At 36.1% G+C, this 23,172-nt stretch overlaps 2 protein-coding genes and 1 long non-coding RNA gene across 3 annotated transcripts; 1 reads left to right on the top strand and 2 right to left on the bottom strand.

Moving 5' to 3' along the window:
- Positions 1-5,592: 5,592 nt before the first annotated feature.
- LOC115927638 lies at positions 5,593-7,404 on the bottom strand. The gene has a single exon (XM_030993753.1). The coding sequence runs from the start codon at positions 7,402-7,404 to the stop codon at positions 5,593-5,595; it is 1,812 nt and encodes a 603-aa protein (XP_030849613.1).
- Positions 7,405-8,163: 759 nt separating this feature from the next.
- Positions 8,164-9,625, bottom strand: LOC115927288. The gene is made up of 2 exons (XR_004065547.1): positions 9,448-9,625; positions 8,164-8,245 (listed from the first exon to the last, which is right to left on the bottom strand). It is a non-coding gene; the product is annotated as an uncharacterized LOC115927288 (long non-coding RNA).
- Positions 9,626-13,020: 3,395 nt separating this feature from the next.
- Positions 13,021-13,626, top strand: LOC100888483 (general transcription factor II-I repeat domain-containing protein 2-like). The gene has a single exon (XM_003730228.3). The coding sequence runs from the start codon at positions 13,021-13,023 to the stop codon at positions 13,624-13,626; it is 606 nt and encodes a 201-aa protein (XP_003730276.3).
- Positions 13,627-23,172: the final 9,546 nt, after the last annotated feature.

Genomic DNA, 23,172 nt, shown 5'->3' with positions numbered 1-23,172 from the left:
CCTCTCATTTTGAAATATCTGATGACACTCACAATGACACCAACAACAACAAAAAATAAAAAAAGTTTTATTAAAGGCCAAGTCCACTCCAAAAATAACCTACTATCAATAGAAGCAGAAAAATCAGACAAACCAATCAAAATCAAAAAGTTAAATTGATAATAATATGTTTTTGTATGAATGCACTTATATAGAGTAAATTTTTCCAGTTTAATCATGACAAATGTGAATTTTGATAAACGTTTTATATTAAAATCAATAATTATGAACATACAATATCCAGAAAATAGTATCAATTTTTCAAAGTTCATATTAGATTTTGTGAAATGTCAAGCACGCAATATTATACAAATTATAACCTTATCAAAGGCATGGGGTAATCAAGTTTTGAAGGATAAAAAGGGAAATTAATGGGATTAAAAGCAATTGATAAATAGTGAGAACATGACGTCACACTCACTGACTAAACCATGTTGGCAATTAGTGTTGTAATTCTCATTGTTCCATAGTTTTACATACTTTTTCAAAAAATCATAACTTTCTTATTAGTTATCCGATGTTGCTCAAACCTTTTTTGATTGGTTTGTCTGATTTTTCTGCTTCTATTGAACGTTAGTTATATTTGGAGGGGACTTGCCCTTTAAGCATAAGGCCAACAAACAATTTAACCAACGCCCTGGAGCAGGGCAAATGCAATGGTCGGCCCTGGTGTAATCACCACGCTATTTTTTTTAGCACAACAGTATTTTTAACCATCAACCTTTACAACTTAGCCATTATGACGTCAGAATTTCATTGGTACTCTCCCTAAAACTATTTTCATGAGTGTGTAATATGAATGGTCTATTGATAGATAACAAAACTGTGCAAATTATTTCAATGATTTATGCATGTTCATTTTTATTTATCACCACAAATTAAAAATATCAAATAAACCAAATGACAAACACGATATAAAATCATGCAATAATACGTATGATATTGTACATAGAATAACAGAAATAACCCTCCCCCAAACAAAATAAACAACATGAAACATAAAAAGGCAAACAACAATTACATCTTAACTAGCATAGGAGAGTATTGGTAGCGAGTAGTGATATGTGGACTGGCATACTATATAATACAGTAATATTCATATTCTGAGTGAGTGAGACGAAAGAAAAAACAACACTACGACTTATTTTATAACCATCAACCTAGACAATAAAGATAAACATATGTTATATAGTAAATAACAATCAACAAAGTTGAATCTTACCAATGCAGATAATTCTGCTGCTATGTACATTTCTTGGGCATACTTGTAATGTGAATATTAAGTTATTGATACATGTTGTTAGTTTACCATTGCTTTACAATACATTGTAAAGCCATCATCCTCATCATCGTCATCATCATCCTCATTAACTTGCAGCATTTTTATATCATTTGTGTAATATTTGTTTGATAGCAACATATATGTTCCAACATGCCTCAAAGCAAATACACAAATGAACCATAATCAGTATAATATATATGCGATGATTGTGAGCGATGATAAACTGTAAAGCTTACACGTATTTTGGTTATTGTATCTGTTTTTATTAAACTACATATCAAGTAATGATATTTCCTATAGCGAAATTATACAATCAACAATATCAAAATGTACATGTACTTGATATTATGCTGATATGAACGTAATATAATCGTTTCAGTAATGTATAATTGTACTTTCTTGACAGATAATAAAACTTCGCCCTATTTAATTATTATATTATTCAACCTAACATATATAATTATTGTATACATATATGAACATATCTCATAACAAATATAAAGTTAACAAATCTAATGTTGCAGAAACTTAGTATTATGCAGCTATTTACATGGTGTGTGTGTGTGTGTGTGTGTTATAGATATTACAAGACTGCTACTTTTTGTATTTCATTGTTATAGCAACGCTTCTATCAAACTACAGACAAACATTAAAGCTATCTCGTAGCATACTGATATAAACACAAATTTTGAATCTTACAAATACTCGGTATTATTTCGCTATGTACATGTAGTGAGCATACTTGTAATGTGGATGATTTCGTACAAAATATCAAGACTTTGTAGCTCATTTAATTGTGATATTATTAACTCTATTGAAAATACTTGTTGGAAAACACATATCATCCGATCTTATAGCAGAATAAAAACAAAAAAACGAAAGTCGCCCAATAATAATACTATATGCAGCTACTTACATGTTATGAGTGTGTTAGATGAAAAAATTATGCAACTTATTCAATATTGTAGCATTTGCGTTTCAAAAATTACATATCAAAGGTTTATATGTTAATTCTAAAATCAATAGTGTTGAATCTTACAAATACTTGTTATTATACATATATGTACAAATCGTGAGCATACTTGTAATGTAAATAGGGATAAGGAGACTTTGCAACCTAATTGATTGTTATTTTACTCAAACACTCTACCGAGTAAGCTTGTTTGATACATTGATATCAACATGCCTCATAGCAAATTTACAAATTCAACAAATTGAATCAGATATACATAACAACTCAGTGTAATACAGCAGATTTCAAGTTGTGAGTATTTTCAGAAACAAAACTGTGCAACTTTTTGAATTTTTTTAGCATCGCTTCTATGAAACTACGCAAACATGACAACAAGTGGCATACATGTAAACAATTCTGGGTATTATACAGCTATAAACATGTTAACATGTTCTGAGCATATTCAAAATGCATTTCATTCCTGCATGGTAGATAACAATGCCATGCAATCTAAAGCATATTATTTTGAAGGGTTTGCTAAAGATATTGACAAGACAAAATATATATGAATTTGACTCCTTTAATCAAACTTAATTCTTGTTAAATCATGACGATAAAACACATATGATTTGATTTCTCTAGCTGAAAAAACGATAAATAACTTTTAAACGAATATACCTATACATGTACTTAGTGTAATGCATCTATGTATATACAGCTATTTATTTATCTAAATGAGCGTGTATATAGTGTAAATATTGTGTTTTTCTGAGCCATATAAGAACAGTAACATAGTATATAGTCACAGTTTACTCCCTTTTGGCTCTAAACTGATTACATCAGTGTAGTATATTAACAATTAATTTTCCTTTATTTTCGCAAGATATGTCCATACAAAAGTAAATTTACATATAATAGATTTACATATTTCTCAATCGCAAAATCATCATGAAGAAAAAAAACAAGAAAACAAATTAAATCTTACAAAATATAATAATCTTTAGAATACATGTACCCATTATGTGTGTATTAAATAATATATGCATATGTGATATGAATAGTTTCTTGATAAATAGGAAGGTTATGCAACCTTTTTCTTTTATTTGATAATATTTATTTTATTCCAATCTTCAGCTGATAGGTGACGGATCATAAGACATAATGAAGAAGAAAGCGAAAATATTAAGTTGGATAGAAATATAATTAAAGAGGGCTCTCCTGTGCTGACTGCCCTTAGCAGAACAAAATGAACTATATCAACAGTAACAGAGAAAAATGTAAAATGTCTTAGTTGAATCTACTTTAATCTTGGTATAATGTACGAATTAACATAATGTTATGAGCTATTGTCATGTAAATATAGGATTTCCCGGCCAAATTCGTGAGTTTGTCATTCGAATTCATTTACTTTGCATTTAAGTGAGCGCAGATCAGCTTTGCCATGCCAATTATCATTCAATTTTCCCGATTTTGTATTTAATTTAGGATTCTGGTCGAAGGATTTCATAGATCTGTCATTCAATTTAGAAACTGCTCAACTAGCATTCAAATAAATCGTCACTTGTCGAGGCGTCATTTTTATCATTCAAATTAACACCTGTCATTCGTATTCGAATTATGTTTATTCAAGTTAGGAATGTTAGGGGGAAGAAATGCAACACACGTTTACAGTTTTAAAAAAATGCAATTAAATACATGATTTGCCATTGGGGTCTTTTCTGTTATTCAATTTATTAATTTTGAGGACAAAGCATGTGTGTGTAGTCAGACATTAGGTAAAGAAGGGGCGAAATCAAGGGATATGGCATTTCTGAACGGACATGTCCATATACCCCAGGAAAGTGGGGATACAAAAACACCTACCTCAGTCACAATATTGTACCCTTCCTCCATAATGAAATTGTGATAAATTTATGATGAAACACAAAACAAACAACTTCCTTACATGAAAATTTACACAAATATTGAGACCATCAAGTCCGTAGATGTAAGTCTTTTTTTTAAACAATCAAACTTAAAGGCTGATGAATATCTGATAAATCTAAAAGTATATAAAGAGTATAAATGCAAGAAAATAAAATAGGATGAAATACACATGAAAAAAACGACCTTGAAAGAAAAAGAATGAGCTATAAAAAGTGTGTAATAAACGAGAAATGTATATTGACCATTAATTTAAGTGCACAAAGTGCTAATTTGAATGCTACAAATGAATTATAATGCAAAAAGTACACCGTCGCGATGTCAGAAAATCGTGTTGCGCTAAATCGAATGACCAAATAGCGAAAGAAGCACTTTGTTCATTAATTTGAATGAAACATACATAGATTCTAACGAAAACTTCATAGATTTGAAATCTAGAAAAAGGAATATAAACCCGAGATATACCCGACAGCACAAAAACCGTCGAATTTGAACGCAAGACAAATTAATTTTAATGACAAACTCGCAAATTTGGCCGGGAAATCCTATACTATCTTGGCGGGTAGGCAAACTCTGTATCGTATTGCATTATTAAAGTATTTCAATGAAAGTCATTTATTTTCTCCTAAAGTCACTACGATCTTAACTTCATTTTTGCTTTTTGGTATTTTATCTTGCTGTTTGTATTATATTTGCACCAACCTGGCTAGAACCTAGTTATGGTAATGGCAATTGTACTTATATTGCTACACTTTTCTTATAAAAAAATAAATTATTACAACAATTTATATATTAATGGGACAATTTTGTATCCTGTATATCATATAGTCATGTTTAATCTAGTTATAGTTATGTAATAACAAACATATTTAGATTTACATGTAATTACGGTGATGCTAGTGATCATAGCCATATCATTTGTTTATGTACATACATGTAAATACAAAGTGCAGATGGAAATTGTAATTAAACAGGATTTGATTTAGATTTATATTTTGTATTTTATTATTCATAGTACATACTTGGCTCGAACCTGATTATGGTGATTGTAATTGAACTAATGCAAATTCATGTGTTGCTATACTTTTCCTTGAAATTAAGAAATGATAACGATTCATTCATTCGTGTTGAAAGTGTTTATCCTGTTTATCTATGTACATGTTATGAGACACATTTTAGATATACATGTAATTATTCAGATGCTAGTGATGACATGATGTTATCCTATATTAGGAACTTAACATGTTGGAATCATGATCAAATGAGGATTTACTAGTCTGTAAAGATTGAAGCGAAATGAGTACATCAAGATAATATTTTGTAGATATCATGTGTTTATATACATGCATGTGTATACGTAGTGAACATGGACAATGGTAATCAAACAGAACTTGATTTAGAGGGTAAATTTGTTTTTAAACACGAGAATGTTGTCTCCATCGCAAGCAATCAGTTTCCCTGATGACGTCATCAACACCCGAGATGTTATAAGGTGAAACATCCTATCACTCAGTCGTGTTGATATAGGGAATGATGCTACTCTTCTCTTCTTCATTTCACCCCCACTCATCACCTGATCAATCACACACGTATCGTTCTCATCATCTGATGTTACGACGTAGAGGTCGTCTGTCATAGGATCGATGCAGGCATTGAGGATGCAATCACTGCGGAAGATTTCCCTTTGGCCACCTTGTCTGTCGATGATGAACACTCTGTGATCAGGGTAGGGTTGAGCGATGATGTGACCTGATGACAGTACACCGCGCATTATTATATTCTGTTTACATACGATGGTATTCATGATCTTACTATCAGCTGGGTTGATGACGTGTATGTAAGACTCATCCCGCTCAGCAGTGATGATCATCCCTTTCTGGTCAACAGCTACATCCATCACTGTGAAATTATCCATTGTGATTCTTGGTAATGTGACATCATTGATGTGCTTCCATTGTCTGTCATACATACTGATGATTCCCATCCAACTATACCCTGTACACACTTCCTGACATTTACCGCATACTACCTTGTCATCATTTAGCAATGCACAAGAGGTAACCCATGATGTATCACTGATACCGGTTATCACTCTCTGACTGTCTTTAGTGTTCATATCGAACATGTATGCATGGCAGCTACCTGATGTGTCATCTGTGATGATCACATTGTATTCTTGTATGTATCCTACAATGGTTGGGAATGTGAACTTATCTGTGACAATGATTGTATCAATGAGCTTCCACTCCCCATCATACCCATCAATCCTCCCATTATACTTCTCTCTCCCAGCACCCTTCACAAACCTCACACCCGATATGGCCCTAATAATTTGTTTCACCTCACCCTCATTCAGTGGCTTCTTTAGTTCATCACTTACTGATGTCTTCACACGATGACCATCTTTGATGACATTTGAATCATCTTTGAGTACTGTGTTCAGTGTCTGTATTGTGGTCTCTGTGGTTTTTGTATTATCTTGCCAAGATATCTCTAACTGTCCAATCTTTCTCTCTTTCTCTTCAGTGATGTTATTTATGTCTTTTTGAAGAACATGCTGTTTATTGCCGATTGGTTCTCGTCTTCTCTCTGCATTTGTACGGTTCAGTTCAAGTAGATTTTCTCTCTCTTCGTCGTTTGTTCGAATCTTTTCATTGATCTGTTTGATCTCCTCGTGAAGTTTTGTATTCTTCTGATCAGTCTCCTGGTTGATTTTTGCAGCATCCTCCTTCTCTTTGTCCTTGTCTGTTTTGATCGCCTTATTGATTTCCGAATCAACTTCATCTTTCAAAGCTTGTAGATGGGTGTCGGTATCTTTTCTACACGTATGAATCTGATCTCCATAAACTCGACACAGCTTCAATTTGTCCTTTGCTTGTTCTTTTAGAGTGATTAGGCTCGCTTTACTTTCCATGATGGCGCCCTCTATATCCTGTCGTACGCAAGACATGTCACGATGATCTATCATTGCGCATAATTGACACACTGCTACATTATGCGTTTTACAATACAGTTTGATTTCTTCACCATCATGCTTCTCACAATACAGATTTGGCCTACCCTTTCTAGCTTTTCCGATGCATTCCTCTTTGGAGGCGCAGTCGTCGCAGAGCTTCTTCTTCTCCTTCACGTAGTACGTCACATCTGTAATTGACTGACAGTTCTCTCCTTCACAGATGTTTTCTGCAGAGCCGAAGTTCGCCGCCATCCTGATCAGAGTGTAGACCTGTATAAAGAACAATTCTGATGAGAGAAATAGAGAGAGAGAGATAGAGAGAGAGGGGGTGGAGAAAGAAAGAGAGAGAGAGAGAGGGATGGGGCAATTATGGGTTGGATGAACGGGGAATGGATATACAGAGAGAAAGAACGAGCGAATGTTAGGAGGGATTGTGGGAGCCACGAGGGGAGAGAAAGATGATGAGTTAAAAGTGAACAAGAAAGAGATTGAAAGAGGGGATTGAAGAAGGAGGAAAGGAAGGATAGAGTGAAAAGAAGATAATAACATATGTTTAGTAAAATAAATTCCATTAATAATATGTCCTCATGCACATTTAAACAAAGAATGTTAATGAAAGCCAATGTATTTCCTTTAGTGAAATTGCTTTGAAATTGATATATACAAAGGTCATGTACTGTTTTTTCATACATTTAATCAAACACTTGTATGATTATGAACATTGGCGATGCGCATCGATCAACATATAACCTGTGTATATATTGAAGAAAAAAATTATGCACTGAGAGCAAATAACAAATAAATTAAATATATATATTGTGTCAGTATTAAAATGGTCGTGACCTCTATTATACATACATTGCCCGGAACATTTGTACTTTTGAAAGGCTTTCTAGTGATAAGACAAAAAGGAATGCACAATTTAGTAATATGATTTGTATAAATTATTGCAATTGCAGAATTAATGATTGAAAGCAAAATTGACATGTTGATTTTGTTCTTTACATAGTGAATAGTTGAGGAAAGGGAAAAATGAAGTTTGGGAGTCCAGCCGTAAATGGAGATATTAAGCTGTGAAGCTTATTTATTCGATCTGTAAAAAACAGATAAAATAACAGTGACAGATTTAGTATATCATTCTTGACATGAGATACAATACAAAACATCTGAATAAACCAAGTAATCTATAAAGATTCATTTAAACACATTTTGCTTTTGTTCTATAAACTGTCAAACTTGACCTTGTCCTTTAACTATCAAAAACTCAGAGTAACCAATGGCTACAAAAACTAATGCATTGTCTAATATATGCATTACTTTCAAACACTCATACTTTCAGAGTTTCTCAAACAGACCTGACTTCCCTTTAAACAGATTAATGTCAATTTGCATGAACCAAAATAACTGTAAACATCTTTATCTTGCATCCATACATAAGCTTGATAATTCTCATCTATCTTCATAGCATAAATAATTCCTTCTAAAAACCTCAACAATGGATTGTCGCTTTAAATGTATCGAATGACCTTCACTGACTTTGACAGGCACCTAATTTGCATATTTATGCTCGCCTAAGAAAAACTGTCTCATAAAATGTCTTCATACAATTTAACCCTGTTTGAATTAAACTGAAATACCTGACTTGCTCTAAAACTTCCCAGTAATAATCTAGAGATTTACACTTCAATACAAAATAAACTATCTGGCATAACTTGTAATTTACACCTGTAATTTACATCTGTAATCCACACATGCAGTACACTACAGCAATCCTTTCGAGTTTCATTATTAACTCTTAAAATGATTAAACACTGTCTTTCAATTCTGACTCTAAATACATGCCAGAGGTGCAAAGCTTAACCTTTCACCAAGTCAATAAATGGTGTCTTGCAACTTTTAAGCAAGCTAAATCAAATTCCACAGACCAACTTTTGTCACCCAAACAAACTGCATAAAATCCAAGATTCTAGCATGCACAAATATAAACATCCTTTATCTTTAGGACTTCTACATATAAACACTGTTTACTTTATAAATGACATAAAGCAATATCTGCCTAATACTGTAATTCTATTTTGACAATTATTATTTAACCTGAAAAACACATGACTTTAAAGTACGTCTTATGGGCGCAGCCATTTTAGGCGCAGCCATCTTGGAATTAATGCCACACGTGCATTATGCTAATGAGTTAAATACAGTTTCTTTAGAATCTATTTTACAGTTCAACTTGAAACTATCTTATTTTCCGTTTTATCAGTTCACATTCCAGTTTATATTAATCTAAACACTCACTTCTGTGGCGGGACAAAACTTCGTCGGGAATACTTGAATGGCAACTGACGGGTTAACTGGTAAATGAGTCAAACTGGACTACATTTCTGACTGTGCACTGCGTTGACTGAAGAACATGGCGACAGTGCCGAACTTAACCTATGGTAGCTTATAAGAGCAAAAAAAAGAAAATCTAAACCAAGCAAAAATCATCGCTCGGCGAAACACATAGGTTTAGGATCGTATGCGCGCTTTAATGGCAGTGTTCTTGAAAAGTGACACTATCAGGTGGCCGAACCATACTATTAAGCAAATAACTACCGTTGGTTAAGGTGATGGGACAAACTATCACTTCCGAGGCGATCTGGATGTAGCTTTCTTTCCGAAGCGAAGCTGAGGAAAGATAGCGTATACATTCTGATCGGCGAGGAAGTGATAGTTTGCCATCGCCTGAAACCAAAAGGTGATTATTTGCTTTATATTCCACATCTAAAACTATTTAACTACAAAAAGAAAAGGACGTGTATGCATCTTCATGAAAGACACCATGCCCAAATTCACACCAAAAAAGTTAAACAGTAGTTTAACCCAACCCCTTGAGGATACGGTGCGCGCATGTGTTTGTTTTAATTGCGCTCATTGGTAATGCGCGCTTAATTACGCCTGTTTTAGTGCGCTTTTGGATAATCTTCAGTGAAAGTGCATTGCCCTTTGTAGATAGTACCTCTATCTTCAGTGAAAGTGCGTTGCACTGCGTAGATAGTAGTACTATCTACATTTTATTACAGGCGTTCTCAACTGGCGGCGCGCGCGCCACTCGTGGCGCTTGCGGTCACTCGTAGTGGCGCGCGGCTGTTGCCCGGAAAGAAAGAAAAAAACAATTATAACAATTTTTTTTTTAAATTAAAAACCCAGCAAAATCAAGAAATCGCAGTCGAAGTTAAGCCCCAAATGTTTGCTTAACAAACAGGAAGAAGGGGAAAATTAACGGCTTTTACCATTTACTCAGGGCTATCTGCTTGAAGTTTGGGACTCTGTTATGCAGATGTTTATCTACATTACAATGTTTATCATTGCCGATCTGAGGAAACACCGTGTATCTATTTTTAGATTGGTGATCCGCGCGCGGGTTTCTGGGACAAATCGAGCTAATCAATGATACTGCATTGCGACATTTTAAGTGGAAAAACTGGTCGGCGAGAGTGATGTCGCAATAACCATGTTAATTAATTAGGTCATGACCTCATTTGGCCTGGAGCGCACTTTGTGCAAGCGTTGTTATTCCAAAAGCATTGTTTACCACTGCAACTTGCATAATAGTTCCATATAGTGTGAAATGTATAGGAATCAAGCGTGATCAGAGACCAGGGGTAACTAGGAACTTAATAGGGACTTTTAGATTTGCGTGGACTGATACGTATGACGTCCATTCACGGCAGTGCATTAACAGGACGTCGATCGTAGCATAGACCTATTGTCTTCGTGCGACTCTAAAAGTCCCTACACTGTAAAAAAGAATTTGTTCATTGGTAATTTTTACGTATTTTTTCCATGTAGAATTTACTTTAAAAACATTAGTTTTGCCACTTACGCACTAAATTTAAGTCTTGCTAACTCAAACTTTCAATTTAGTAGAACATCCGTGGAATATTTAAGTAAAATCAAATACATAAGAACTTTAAGTAATTTCAGCTTGTATTAATTTAGTAATTTTAACTAAAAATCAGAAATTATACGTATTACTCAAACAATTTATGTTGATTATTCTTATCTTTTTAAAGTAAGGACCGATGCAGTGCGTAATAAAAATATTTACATAATTTATGAATATTCATTAAGACCAAATTAAACTCTTTTTTAAATAAAACAATTCTTTTTTGTGGTTGAATGAAAATGTAAGGACTTTAAAACATTTACTAATTCATTTAACATGGCTAAGCAAAGACAAGACAATTTTTAATTGTTACCCAGTTCAAAACAAATCAAAACTTGATATTTCAAGAAATTGTCAACCAATTTTCCTTTTAAGATGCTACGATCAAGTATATATAAAATTTGGAGCCTTTCAATATGTGTCGAATTGAAGCGTGTGTAATAGTTTGTGATGGTGGTAGATATATATATATATACGGTTAAATAGAAGCAGTAAATGATTAGTGGATGTTACTTGTTAGATTAGATGGGTACCAAATCGTGCAATATGTAATCCTATCATAGCTTTTTTTTTAATTATCTAAAATGATTACAATACTTAAATTATTTACGTTAATGAAACTCGATTTAACTGAGTAAAAAATTATTCAGCAAAATAAGTAAATGCTACTTAAGATGCCGTAAGTAATATTTACTTAATAAAAATAAGGCAATTCTTTTCCTCAATTTTATTGAGTTATTTCGACTATTATTTTTTTACGGTGTAGTATCATGGCATCTACTTCTTCTGATGCTCCGCCTGAGAAGAAAAAGAAAGAAGAGAATCGGATATTCAATGATGAATGGATGCGTGAATTCTTTTTCATCCTGCCGAAAAGATCTAACGCTAAGCCGATGTGCTTGATTTGCAGCCGCACGGTAGCCAGCGTAAAGATACACGACATTCGGAGGCATTATACTAAAACACATCAGACTTTTGAACAAAAATACCCTCTTGGTAGCAAAGAACGCGTTGAGAAATTAGCTTTGCTTGTCAAGTCACATGAATACTCGACCAAGATTATTGTCAAATCAACTACACTCCAAGAAAAAACTACGGAAGCGTCACTACGAGTTTCATGGATTCTGAACAAGCACAAAATGGCATTTTCCACTTCGGAAGTAGTGAAAGAATGCATGGTTGAAACGGCTCGCTTGTTATGTCCAAACGAAGTTGAGACCTTTCGCAAAATACCACTTTCAAATGACACTAATACCAGAAGGACCGAGGTGATGGCCGAAACTGTGAAAGAGAAACTTATTGATGCACTGAAGGTGACAGAATGTATTTCCATTGCTACCGATGAGTCCACGGACATTTCAGATGTGGCTCAGTTGTCATTGTTTGTTAGGTATCTTTATTAAGATGCAGGTTTATTTAGGGATGAACTACTGGCGCTTATTCCAATGATGGGATCGAAAACAGGGAAAGATATCCATGGAGCAATTTTATATTGCCTTCAAACAAATGAGATACCTTTGGAGAAAATCACTTGCCTCGTGACTGACGGTGCCCCTGCGATGGTCGGCAAACACAATGTAGCAGCAACTCTCCTAAAAAAAGACTGTCCGCGTTTGTTGACATTTCACTGCATCATTCATAATTCGGTAATGTGCAGTAAACTCAAAGGTGAATTCGTAAAGCCGATGAACATTATCATTAGTCTTGTTAACTTCTTAAGGGCATAGTCAGCCAAACAACACCGGGATGTAAAGGCATTCTTGAAAGAACATGAGGCTGCTTATCATGATGTACCTCTTCACACGGCAGTCCGCTGGCTGAGTAAAGGTAAAGTCTTGAGTAGAGTGTGGGACTTACGACAAGATCTCTGCGGGTTTCTTCAACAGTTGGGCAACGAATTTTCACAATCATACCTTTGCTTTCTCAATGGCAAGGAAGAAATGACGGTCATTGCTTTTCTTGTTGACATGTTTGAGCACTTGAACAAACTTAACCTTCTCCTGCAAGGGAAATCTATGTCCCTTTCTGACGTGAAGACAGAGGTGAAGGCATGCCAGTTGCAGTTGGATGTCTTTAGAGACGATCTCATGAGTGAAATGATTCACTTCACTCAGTTAAAGAAATACTCACCTGACGCTGATGTGGAGCAATTTGTTTCGTTCATTGAGGCACTGTCAAATGAGTTCAAGGAACGTTTCTCCAACTTTGCATTCATAGACGATCTTCTCGTGATGGTCAAGATTCCATTTGCTATGGAGGCCAATGGTCAGTGGTTGGAACAAGCAAACCTCGTGGCTCCACAGCTTTCAAAAGCAAAGCTGCAAATGCAGTTTGTACGAATGAAGTCTGACGATGAACTCAGACTACTCTTTGAGCAGACAAGAAATGAGTCAACAGCTACATTCTGGATGAACATTCTAAAGACCAAGTATCGAAGTAGCCTGACAAATGCTCATTTGGAACACTGCTTAAGAATCTGCACAACATCATACACCCCAAACTTCAAGCAGATAGCCCTGACTAAAAAGTGCAACTTCAGCCACTAAAATTGAGGTAAGCAAGGCATTTTGTTTGTTTGATTTGAACTTATTTTGGCATTTCCCGTGTTTATTGCACCACAATGACTACATACATATTTACTTTCAGTGTAATTGTATCCAGGCATTGTACTAACTTTTTCACATCAATATGAAATTATGATTGATACATTTTGGATTAAAAAGGTGTTAAAAATGCAACATCCGGGCCTTTAAAAAGCCCTAAAATCCTCCACCTATGGTGGGCCCCTGGAACCCGTCCATTGTCGGCTTGGTCGCTACATTTCCTCGCAGCACATTCATCAAACATACAGGTTGGCACTTCAACTTCAATTACATTTCGTTTTGGCGCTTCTAACAAACTAGTTGAGAAGGTGTAACGAACTTTTTGCTTCTCCCATCAATAATGGGCGATATATCTTTCATCACGTGCTTTACTTTTGACCTATCGTAGAGCAAGATTATTAGTATGTGGAATATAAAAGGGCTATGTATGCAACGCGTTATAACTGCAAGAAAAAGGTGTTATAAAATCGAAAACCTTTTGGATTGGATCAGACTTAGCTCTTACTTTGTGTTTTTAAACCAATGTTACGACGGATCTTGTATAGTAAGTGTTAACAACCTCATACTCCAACACATCCTACAATGTAGTGTTACTTAAAAACATATTGATACCATTCTGTCAATGCACAGATAAGTATTCTATATGAGGATACAAATTTCTTAGAAAACAAGTCACGGCACTGTAAATATAACCACTTCTAATTCTTGGTTTAATATGAACAATTATAATTGTATTTATGGAAACAACCAAGTATCATCTAGTCTTATCCCATGAGGTTAATTTTAAGTTCAAAGTAAATATTGTTTTCGTTTATGTGGTACGTTAGCTAATAAGGTACAGGGGCGTCTTACCCCCCCCCCCCCCACGAAGAAAATGTCAAATTTGCAAATTTGGAGACCCCCCCCCCCCCCCCCACTGAGCGACTTTTCGGCTGGCTGAGTCGTTGCGATTTTTTTTGGGACTCCAAAAAAAAAAAAAAAAAATGTACGCTTACCCGGCCCCCTTCCCCCCCCCCCCCCCACCCCCCCCCCACTGAGCGACTTTTCGGCCGGCGCGATTTTAAATTTTTCGGGAGCAAAATATTTTGGGCCCGATTTCAAACCCCCCCCCCCCCCCCCCCCCTTGAAAAAATCCTGCGTACGCCCCTGATAAGGTAGATGCGTTTTTATCGATTGTCCATTGTAAATAGGGTCTCTCGTCTGAAAAGATATTGCCCGGGTTCCAAATATTGCGAGCCATCGAGCAAAACATTGTCTTCAGTCATCTCCTTGCCAGGAATCAATATGATTTATCAATTTTTCGATAAGTAAATCCACGAGTGGTACAAATAGAAAATGTTGTTGTGGCATACATTTCATTTAGATATATAAATAAAATAAATACGGTTATATTCGGGTGCCATGCCAACCAAATAATGACGCAATTCGGGCAGTGAGAAATAGAGAAAAGAAGAAAGAAAAAGAGACATACAGTGTGAGATATTATTAACATTTCTTCTCATGTTGTAGTACTTTTTATATCTAAGAGCTTTCTTATAAGTGGATTCATAATTTGAATTCTCATCTTTCTACTTCCAAATAAGACATACATACCCCATCTCACATGCATACACATGTTTCTCTTTTTATTGCATTATTACAATTTTATATATTTTTCATTCCCTTCCTTATATGAAACCAACCTTGTTCAAAGCAAAAATTATATACATTCAATTTACAGCCCACTTTACATACCAGTATGTTGTGATGTTAACCTTCGTTATATGAAGTCTGAAAGAAAGCTGATAAAAAATTCCTCTAACCTGTATTTATCTTAATTTGTGTATTAAGCGCAAATCAAGATGGCCTCTAGTTGTATACCATCCAACGTCAAACCGATGCTCACTTGGTCCAAATTTGCACACAAATTCATAAGCATTTTCACTCATGCATGCTTACAGTACATGCATATGGCAAGTAGAAAAACAGAGAAATTGTCCCCAAAACACACAATGAACGAGCGTTGACAAAAGATGTGCTCCTTTGCTCTATTTGTGAAATATTTATCATGAATATAAATGAATGCATTGACATTCCTTGTGATCCAAATCCATTGCATCGTTTCAGGGGGGGGGGGGGGGGGGGGGGAGGGGGTGCTTATCCTAACCCCTAAAACGAAATAACCAGCTGTAGTTAGACAAAGTTCTTTTACAAGTTATATCTCGGTCACATGACTTTGTCCCACCGTTCTATCCTAGGTAGAAGCAATAAAGTCATTAGATCAATTAGAATTGACGTCAAACGAATTAAAGACGGATTATGCATCTCTAAAAGCTTTGGATTACGTGTTCTTTCAATGCTAAAGACAAAGTGAGTGGAGAGAATCTTGGCAAATTAAATGCAAGGCGTGTGCTGTGTAGCAGATGTTGCAGATCAGGTGAAGTATAATTAATAATCGTAACTGCATAAGTTTTGTTCAGACGGGGTTTTGCTATTCGGCGTAAGATAATCCCTGCAGCAGTAAATTCTCATGTGTCATTCACCGAGTACCGAAGCTGTGACATCATACCAATCTATTTTTAGAATTTCTCAAGTTTGTTCTTTATTTCCGAAAGAGCATAATAAATTATGTCCAAATGTCGAAAAACCAATTGACTGAGATATGACCATCTGAATAAACAAATTTCCTATAGGAACTCAATGTCATTTTCCTCTGGTTCATAACATTAGAGCAAAATAACACTGAGCTCCAATAGGACCTTGGTCTGAAACGCATCGCAACGCGTCATTATGACGCACATAAACCTAGATTTGTCGACAAACCTCCTTTGTGAATTCGGGCCATGATGGCGACTACTGCTTTGTTGGGCAAGCACAAAACAACAAAATATACGCCATGTTGTTACCCAGTGACACTAAGTTGGCCAAAGTCTGTGTATAGATGACTCGTAAAAGGTCACATAATACTCCCGGGTGTAAGTGAGAGCATCCACACGGTCAACTTACGCTACCCTCTAGTCGTGTTAGCAAGTTACTCGTGGATTCTGTCCAGGAATAAATAGGTCGGGGGTAAAGGTAGGCGTGGTTAACACGACCATCGTCCTGACGATTACTACTCCGACCTTTACACCTACCTTACCATATTTTCCCCGACTAGCTCTTAACACGACCTTTACCTCAGGGTAACCTGCCTCCGTCTGAACAAGACTAGTATCTGTTTTAAATCATGCTTTCTTTTTCCTTTACTACAGTCGTGTTAAGTGTGTGTATGTTATTTCATCTCGTGCAGGAATGATGTTCCTTGAGTTAGTGACATTTAACTCATTTCAAGATATTCACTGCAATAATATTTGAGAATTATATGCATGATCATTACATTTAATGTCATGTACCCTCACTGCATGTTGCCCCCCCCCCGCCCTCTCCTTTTCACCCCCTATTTCACGGATGCCCCCTCATTGGCTTGATCTATGCTACAACAGTGCAAACGTCTTAAATCATTATAATTATCTGTCATTAGTTGTCTCTTCCTGCTCTCTCTTTCCTTCTATATCCACTGTCTGTCTTCTTCCCTCTCTTTCTCTCCTTCTCTGTCTTTCTTTTTCTCTATCAATTCCTTTCTTCCCCACTGTCTTTCTTCCTCTCTATCTCCCAATCCCTTGTTGTTGCTTCCTTTCACACTATCCCCGCTGTCAATACCCCTTTCCCCTCTTTACATATTGTGACGAACCCGCAACTTGAAACTTTGTTTCCATCTAATTTTCCCTTCAAGTGTCTCTGTTTCTTTGTTTCACATCACTATTATCACAAATGCTTCAGATTATTTGTTTTCCAATTCTTGTACAAATAGACATATTTTGGTGGTGAAAGCCTCACACCCACAAATATATCATCTAGATTTTTAGAATATTGTTAGCAAGCGAGAAAAAACAATGTATTCAGTCATTTCGTTGCCAGGAATCATCCTGATTTATCAATTTTGTGTAAAGCGAATGAACAATCGCATAAATTAAACTTTTTATTCCCATATCTCTTTCTCCAGATAAGATAAACATACCCTATCTCGCAGGCGCGTACACAGATTGGGGGGGGGGGGGGGGGGGGGGGGGGGGGTTAAACCCCCCTTCTGTATTTGTATGTGTGTAAACCCCCCCAAACCCCCCTAAAACCCCCCTTGTGATTTATTTTTTCTTTAAATATTCCCATGGCTGACCTAAAAAAGGCGACCTTACCCCCCCCCCCAACGGAGCAAAATGTAAAATTTTCAAATTTCGAGACCAAAAAAAAAAAAAAAGTGTCCTCCTACCCCCCCCCACCCCCACCCCCTCCCGATTTATAAATGCTAACCCCCCGCCCCCCCTTGAAAACAATCCTGCGTACGCGCCTGCTATCCCGCATAAATACACCTGTTTCTCCTTTTATCGCCTAATTACGTATTTTTCATCCACTTCCTTGTATGAAACCGAACTTTTTCACAGCAAAATTACCTACATATAACGTTAAGCTCACCTTAATACCGGTATGTTGGAATTCAAATCTTCGTAATGTGAAGTCAGAAAGAATGCTGATCATCTAGACGCTCATTTTATGATTGAACTGTTTGAAGAAGCACAATTCATCCAACCTCGTGTAACATGTGTATCAGGTGCCAATCAAAATGGCGATTAGTTGAATACCATCCCGCGTCAAACTGATGCTCACTTGGCAACAATTGGCTAACAAATTCGTTCCCCAACACATAATGTAGGAGCTTTGACAAAGGATGTGCTCCGTTGGTCTTTGTGAATAGATTAATATGAATATGAATCATAGCAGTCTAGCATAGAATGAATGCATTTACGTTCCTTGTTATGCCTATAGAAGCGTTACAGGGGTTCGTGGACGTGGAGTGGGGGGGGGGGGGAAGTATGATTATGCCGACCTCCCTTGAAACAAATCTTTTTATTTTGCTAGGAAGAATTATAAATGCAGATAACCAACAGTAGTTTCACAAAGTTCTTCAGTGATATATTTCGGTCACAAGACTTTATATTACCATTCTATCCTATGTAGAAGGGTTAAGTGATTAGATAAATATTTTCATAACGGTGAGAAAGATCATGAAACTCTATCAACTCTAGATTACGTGTTGTTCCACGTTGAAGTCAACGTGAGAGGAGAGAACTGTGGAGCAGAAGAAGCAGATCAATTGAAGTATAACTGCCAATTATTTTAAGTACAGCATCTGTTTGATTTGGCTTAAAATTGTTTTTTTATCTTTCTTTCGCTACAGTTGTGTTCAGTTCTTTTATTGTATTTCATCTCTTGCACAAGTGTTCCTAGAGTATTTGATTTTGAAGTCATTCAGATATATCAATACCAATACCTACACTCTGCTTAACGATTGAGAGTCCCTTTACATAATCATCTTCTAGCTTCAGGTTTCAGGTTCCAGGTTTTCAATAGTACTCAGCATAAAGTACCGCGGTGCGAATGTCATATTTGCTCGTAATCTAGGGTACTAGTTCTTAACAACAAGCAGGGCAGTGCTTGCCGCCGGCGTGATCACCACACGATGACACCATTGTTAAGCACAGCATTGATTGGAACCCCCCCCCCCCACTCAGTGTTATTTAGGGTACGCATATGCATGTTCCCTCCTTTTGAAAACACCCCACTAAGTCCAGTGTTTAAGCTACGGGCCGGATTTTTGTGTACTACGAGCCGGACTTTGGTGCGTGAAAAATACCCCTTTACCGGACATGTGGGGAACACGCATCGTATCCCTTAGTCCAGAATCTGCACGGTCCTTTATTTTTCCCTACACACTTGATTCAAGCCGTCGAAGATGGCGTTATCAACAAACTCATAATTATTCTCACCAGCCCAGCTTTTCGCCGGGCGTCCTAATTTAATGATCACGCCATCATCGGCTGGTAGCAAGTAAGTAGGGAGAAGTAGCGTTAGCGTAGGTGGAGATCAAAATTAAATAGGCCAGATTTTCGCCGGGCGTCCTAATTTAATGATCACACCATCATCGGCTGGTAGCAAGTAAGTAGGGAGATGTAGCGTTAGCGTGCATGGTGGAGATCAAAATTAAATAGGCCATATTCTGGACTACGTATCCCTCCGTTCACGGAGTGGGGGCTGGGGGGGGGGGGGGGGCGATTGGAACCAGCAACCTTGACAACTTAGATGTTATGACGTCATACGTTAATAATCTATTCTACATCTATTTTCATGACTGTGTAATATGAATTGTCTCCTGATAAATAACAAAAACGGTGTAACTATTTCAATGGCATTGCATTTTTGTTTTATTGTATACCGCACACCAAAACTAAACAACAGAGAAAATAACAAACAAGAAATAATCTCATGCAGCAATAATAATAAAAGTGAACATTTATAATGCGCCATCTCTGTCAAAAATGACACTCCTGGCACAGTTATGTGGAAAGCATTACACATCAGCTTGTCCGATTATTTTATCTCTTAAGGCTTGTTTAGATGTGGTTGAATCGAAAGGGAAATCCAAACTTAATACCAAATTTTAAATTAAATCTATTTCAAACTGATGCAGAATATTGCATAAATGTAACCTTATAACATAATCTCTTTCTTTCATGAGTTATTGTAAAATCGATATGCAAAACAGCTTGTTTGAAACACATGTAAATATTTCTAAAATAATCTGGAGAATGTATGGTAATCAAAAGTACATAATATAATTATGTAAGTTCAAGCAGCATTTCCATCATGAATATTCATGGGAGAAGAGGAGCAATATTTGTTCCTGGCACAATCTTCAGGGGTTGTTCCAGGGGGCAAAGTAGGCACTGGAATTCTCCTTTCTTTGTCTCCCTTTTTTGTATGCTTCATATAAATCATACATTTTTTGATGAATGAACCCCTATATTTGCCATAATAGTTTTTCCTTTCATTTTTTCTTCATAGATTTTGGAGGAATTGAACCCCTCCTGCAATTTAAACAATCTCGGAACCGCCCCCTGATCTTGCAAACAATACTTTATTGAAAGTAATAACACATTTGTGTACAAGCTATATTGCTTCATTGAATCATACACTACATTTGTGGTGCGAGACAAAGTGTATGTTCTGGATGAACATGACCAAACATGTGTATTATGAAAGTATTCTGTAGAAACATTGTGCAAAAATATAATTGAGATGGGGTGGGGTGAGTGGCACTGTAATTAAGAAGGGGGAGGAGTAAAAGAGTAAGAGAGACGATAAGGCAGAAAGAAGAGATGTAGATAGTGGGAAATATGGAAATAGAGGGTGAGAGGATAAGGTAAATCGGGGATGAAGAAGTAAAGAAGAGAGGAGAGACAAAGAAGGAGAAAAAGAAGGTAAGAGTGAGAAAAGGGGATAGCGAGACAAAGAGGGAATTGGAAAGAGAGAGAAAGAGAGGACAAAACAGACAAGAGAGGGGATAATGAAGTAAAGAGAGAAGGGAGAAAATGAGTGTTTGTATGTGAGAGAGACAGAGGGGGCGAGGGAGTAAAGAGAAATTATAACAGATAATAATAATGAGAAAATTTAAAGATATTTGCAATGTAGTAGCATGGATCCAGCCAATGAGGGAGCACCAGTGAAATGAGGGAGGGGGAGGAGGGGCGCAATATCGATTTAGGGAACATGCCATTCAGAAAAAATGTTCATAAATGTATTTCTCCTGATTCGTCATAGCAAGAAGGTTTCTTTTCTCTCTCTTCCTTACCACCTCTGTCTCTCTTTCTATCTCGGTCTCTCTGTCTCGGTCTCTCTGTCTACATCTCTCTCTCTGTCTTTATATATATACATATATATATATATATATATATATATATATATATCTAATACTCCCTTCTCTCCTCGTCTCTCTCTCTCTTTCCTGTGCCCCACTATCTCCCTCTCTCCTGTCAACTATTTCCCGCTATCCCGGTCAATGCCCCCACCCCTCTTGAAATATTGTAACAAACCCATCACTTTAAACTGCTTTGTCATCTAATTTTCCCTCCGATTACTTCTAATTCTTGAAATCTCTCATGAAACTGACACGTTTGAAGCCTAAAGCAAATTGTTTATAGACATTAAAATATGTTCATAACCAATGGAAACTTTAATGATGACTTCACAACCCAATAGCAACTGCAATTTCCCCTTAATTTGGTAATGTCAAACTGAATAATGTCTTATCAAATGTTCCAAAAAAAAATTGACAGGGCAATATATTTACACGTTACCTTATAATCATCTTCTAGCAAGCTTTCTTTGGATTTCCATGGTTTCCAGTAGTTCGTTATAAAGTATCATCTTCTAGCAAGCTTTCTTTGGATTTCCATGGTTTCCAGTAGTTCGTTATAAAGTATCGTAGTGGTAACGTCATATTTGCTCGTCGTTTCAGTTTATACTGGTTCTAAACAACAGTCAGAGCCTGCGTTTGAGGTGCACCATGAAATCATTCAAGCAAAGTGCCAGAACAGGGCAAATTCAGTGGTTGGCACTGGTCTGATCACCACACCACTGTTGAGCACAACATTGCTTGGAACCAGCAACCTTGACAATTTAGCCGATTTGACGTCTTACCTTGATACTACATGTATATGCTGCAACTATTTTCATTATTGTGTAATATGGATGGTCTTCTGATAGATAACAAAACTGTGTAACGTATTTCATTATATAGCATTTTAATTTTATTTTATCTCCCACACACCAAAAATAACAAACAAAGAAAATAACAAACAAGAGATAAACTCGCGCAACAATACACATGATATTGTACATTCCATAGAATGAAAGAGGAATACCCCTCCCCTTAAAAAAAAAAACACACATGAAAAGCAAAAAACGCAAAACAACAAAAACATTTCAACTTTCAAAGGAGATTAGTGATTGCGAGTAGTTGTATGTGGAATGAGATACCACATAATGTAGTGATCTTCATATTGTGAGTGAGGGAGTGGAAAAAACAGGTACAACATGTGTGTATTGTAATAGTATCTCTTCCATCAACCTACACAACATAGATAAACGTATTTCATTTAATAATTAACAGTCAGCAAAGTCAAATCTTACAAATGCTATGAATTATGCTGATCTGTACATTTCTTGAGCATACTTGTAATGTGCATTATTTATTGATACATGTTGATAACATACCATCACTATACAATACATTGTAAGCCACCATCTTAATCATCACCATCATCGTAATCTTCATCCTGACCTTGCAACATTGTTATATTATAGGTATAATACTTGTTGATAGATATATGTATGCATCGACAACATGTCTCAAAGAAAAACAAATCAATATGACAAGTAATCAGTATAATCTACATGTGATGTTTGTGAGCGATAACAAACTGTATAGCTACATATCAAAGAATGATATTTCCCAAAGCGAAATTATGAATTATCAATAATATCAAAATGCATATATACTGGGTATTATAATGCTATATACATACCATGAGCATATATATATTGTAAATACTTTCTTGATATATAATGAAACTTCGC

The sequence above is a fragment of the Strongylocentrotus purpuratus genome, unplaced genomic scaffold (genome assembly GCF_000002235.5).
Source record: "Strongylocentrotus purpuratus isolate Spur 01 unplaced genomic scaffold, Spur_5.0 spur5_scaffold_20, whole genome shotgun sequence".
Taxonomy (NCBI): Eukaryota; Metazoa; Echinodermata; class Echinoidea; order Camarodonta; family Strongylocentrotidae; genus Strongylocentrotus; species Strongylocentrotus purpuratus.
Note: the sequence above shows the minus strand (reverse complement) of the source record. Positions and strands in the feature narration are given on the sequence as shown.

Coding starts and splice junctions, on each gene's coding strand:
- LOC115927638 (XM_030993753.1), bottom strand. CDS start 7,404: ATGGCGGCGAACTTCGGCTCTGCAGAAAACATCTGTGAAGGAGAGAAC.
- LOC100888483 (XM_003730228.3), top strand. CDS start 13,021: ATGACGGTCATTGCTTTTCTTGTTGACATGTTTGAGCACTTGAACAAA.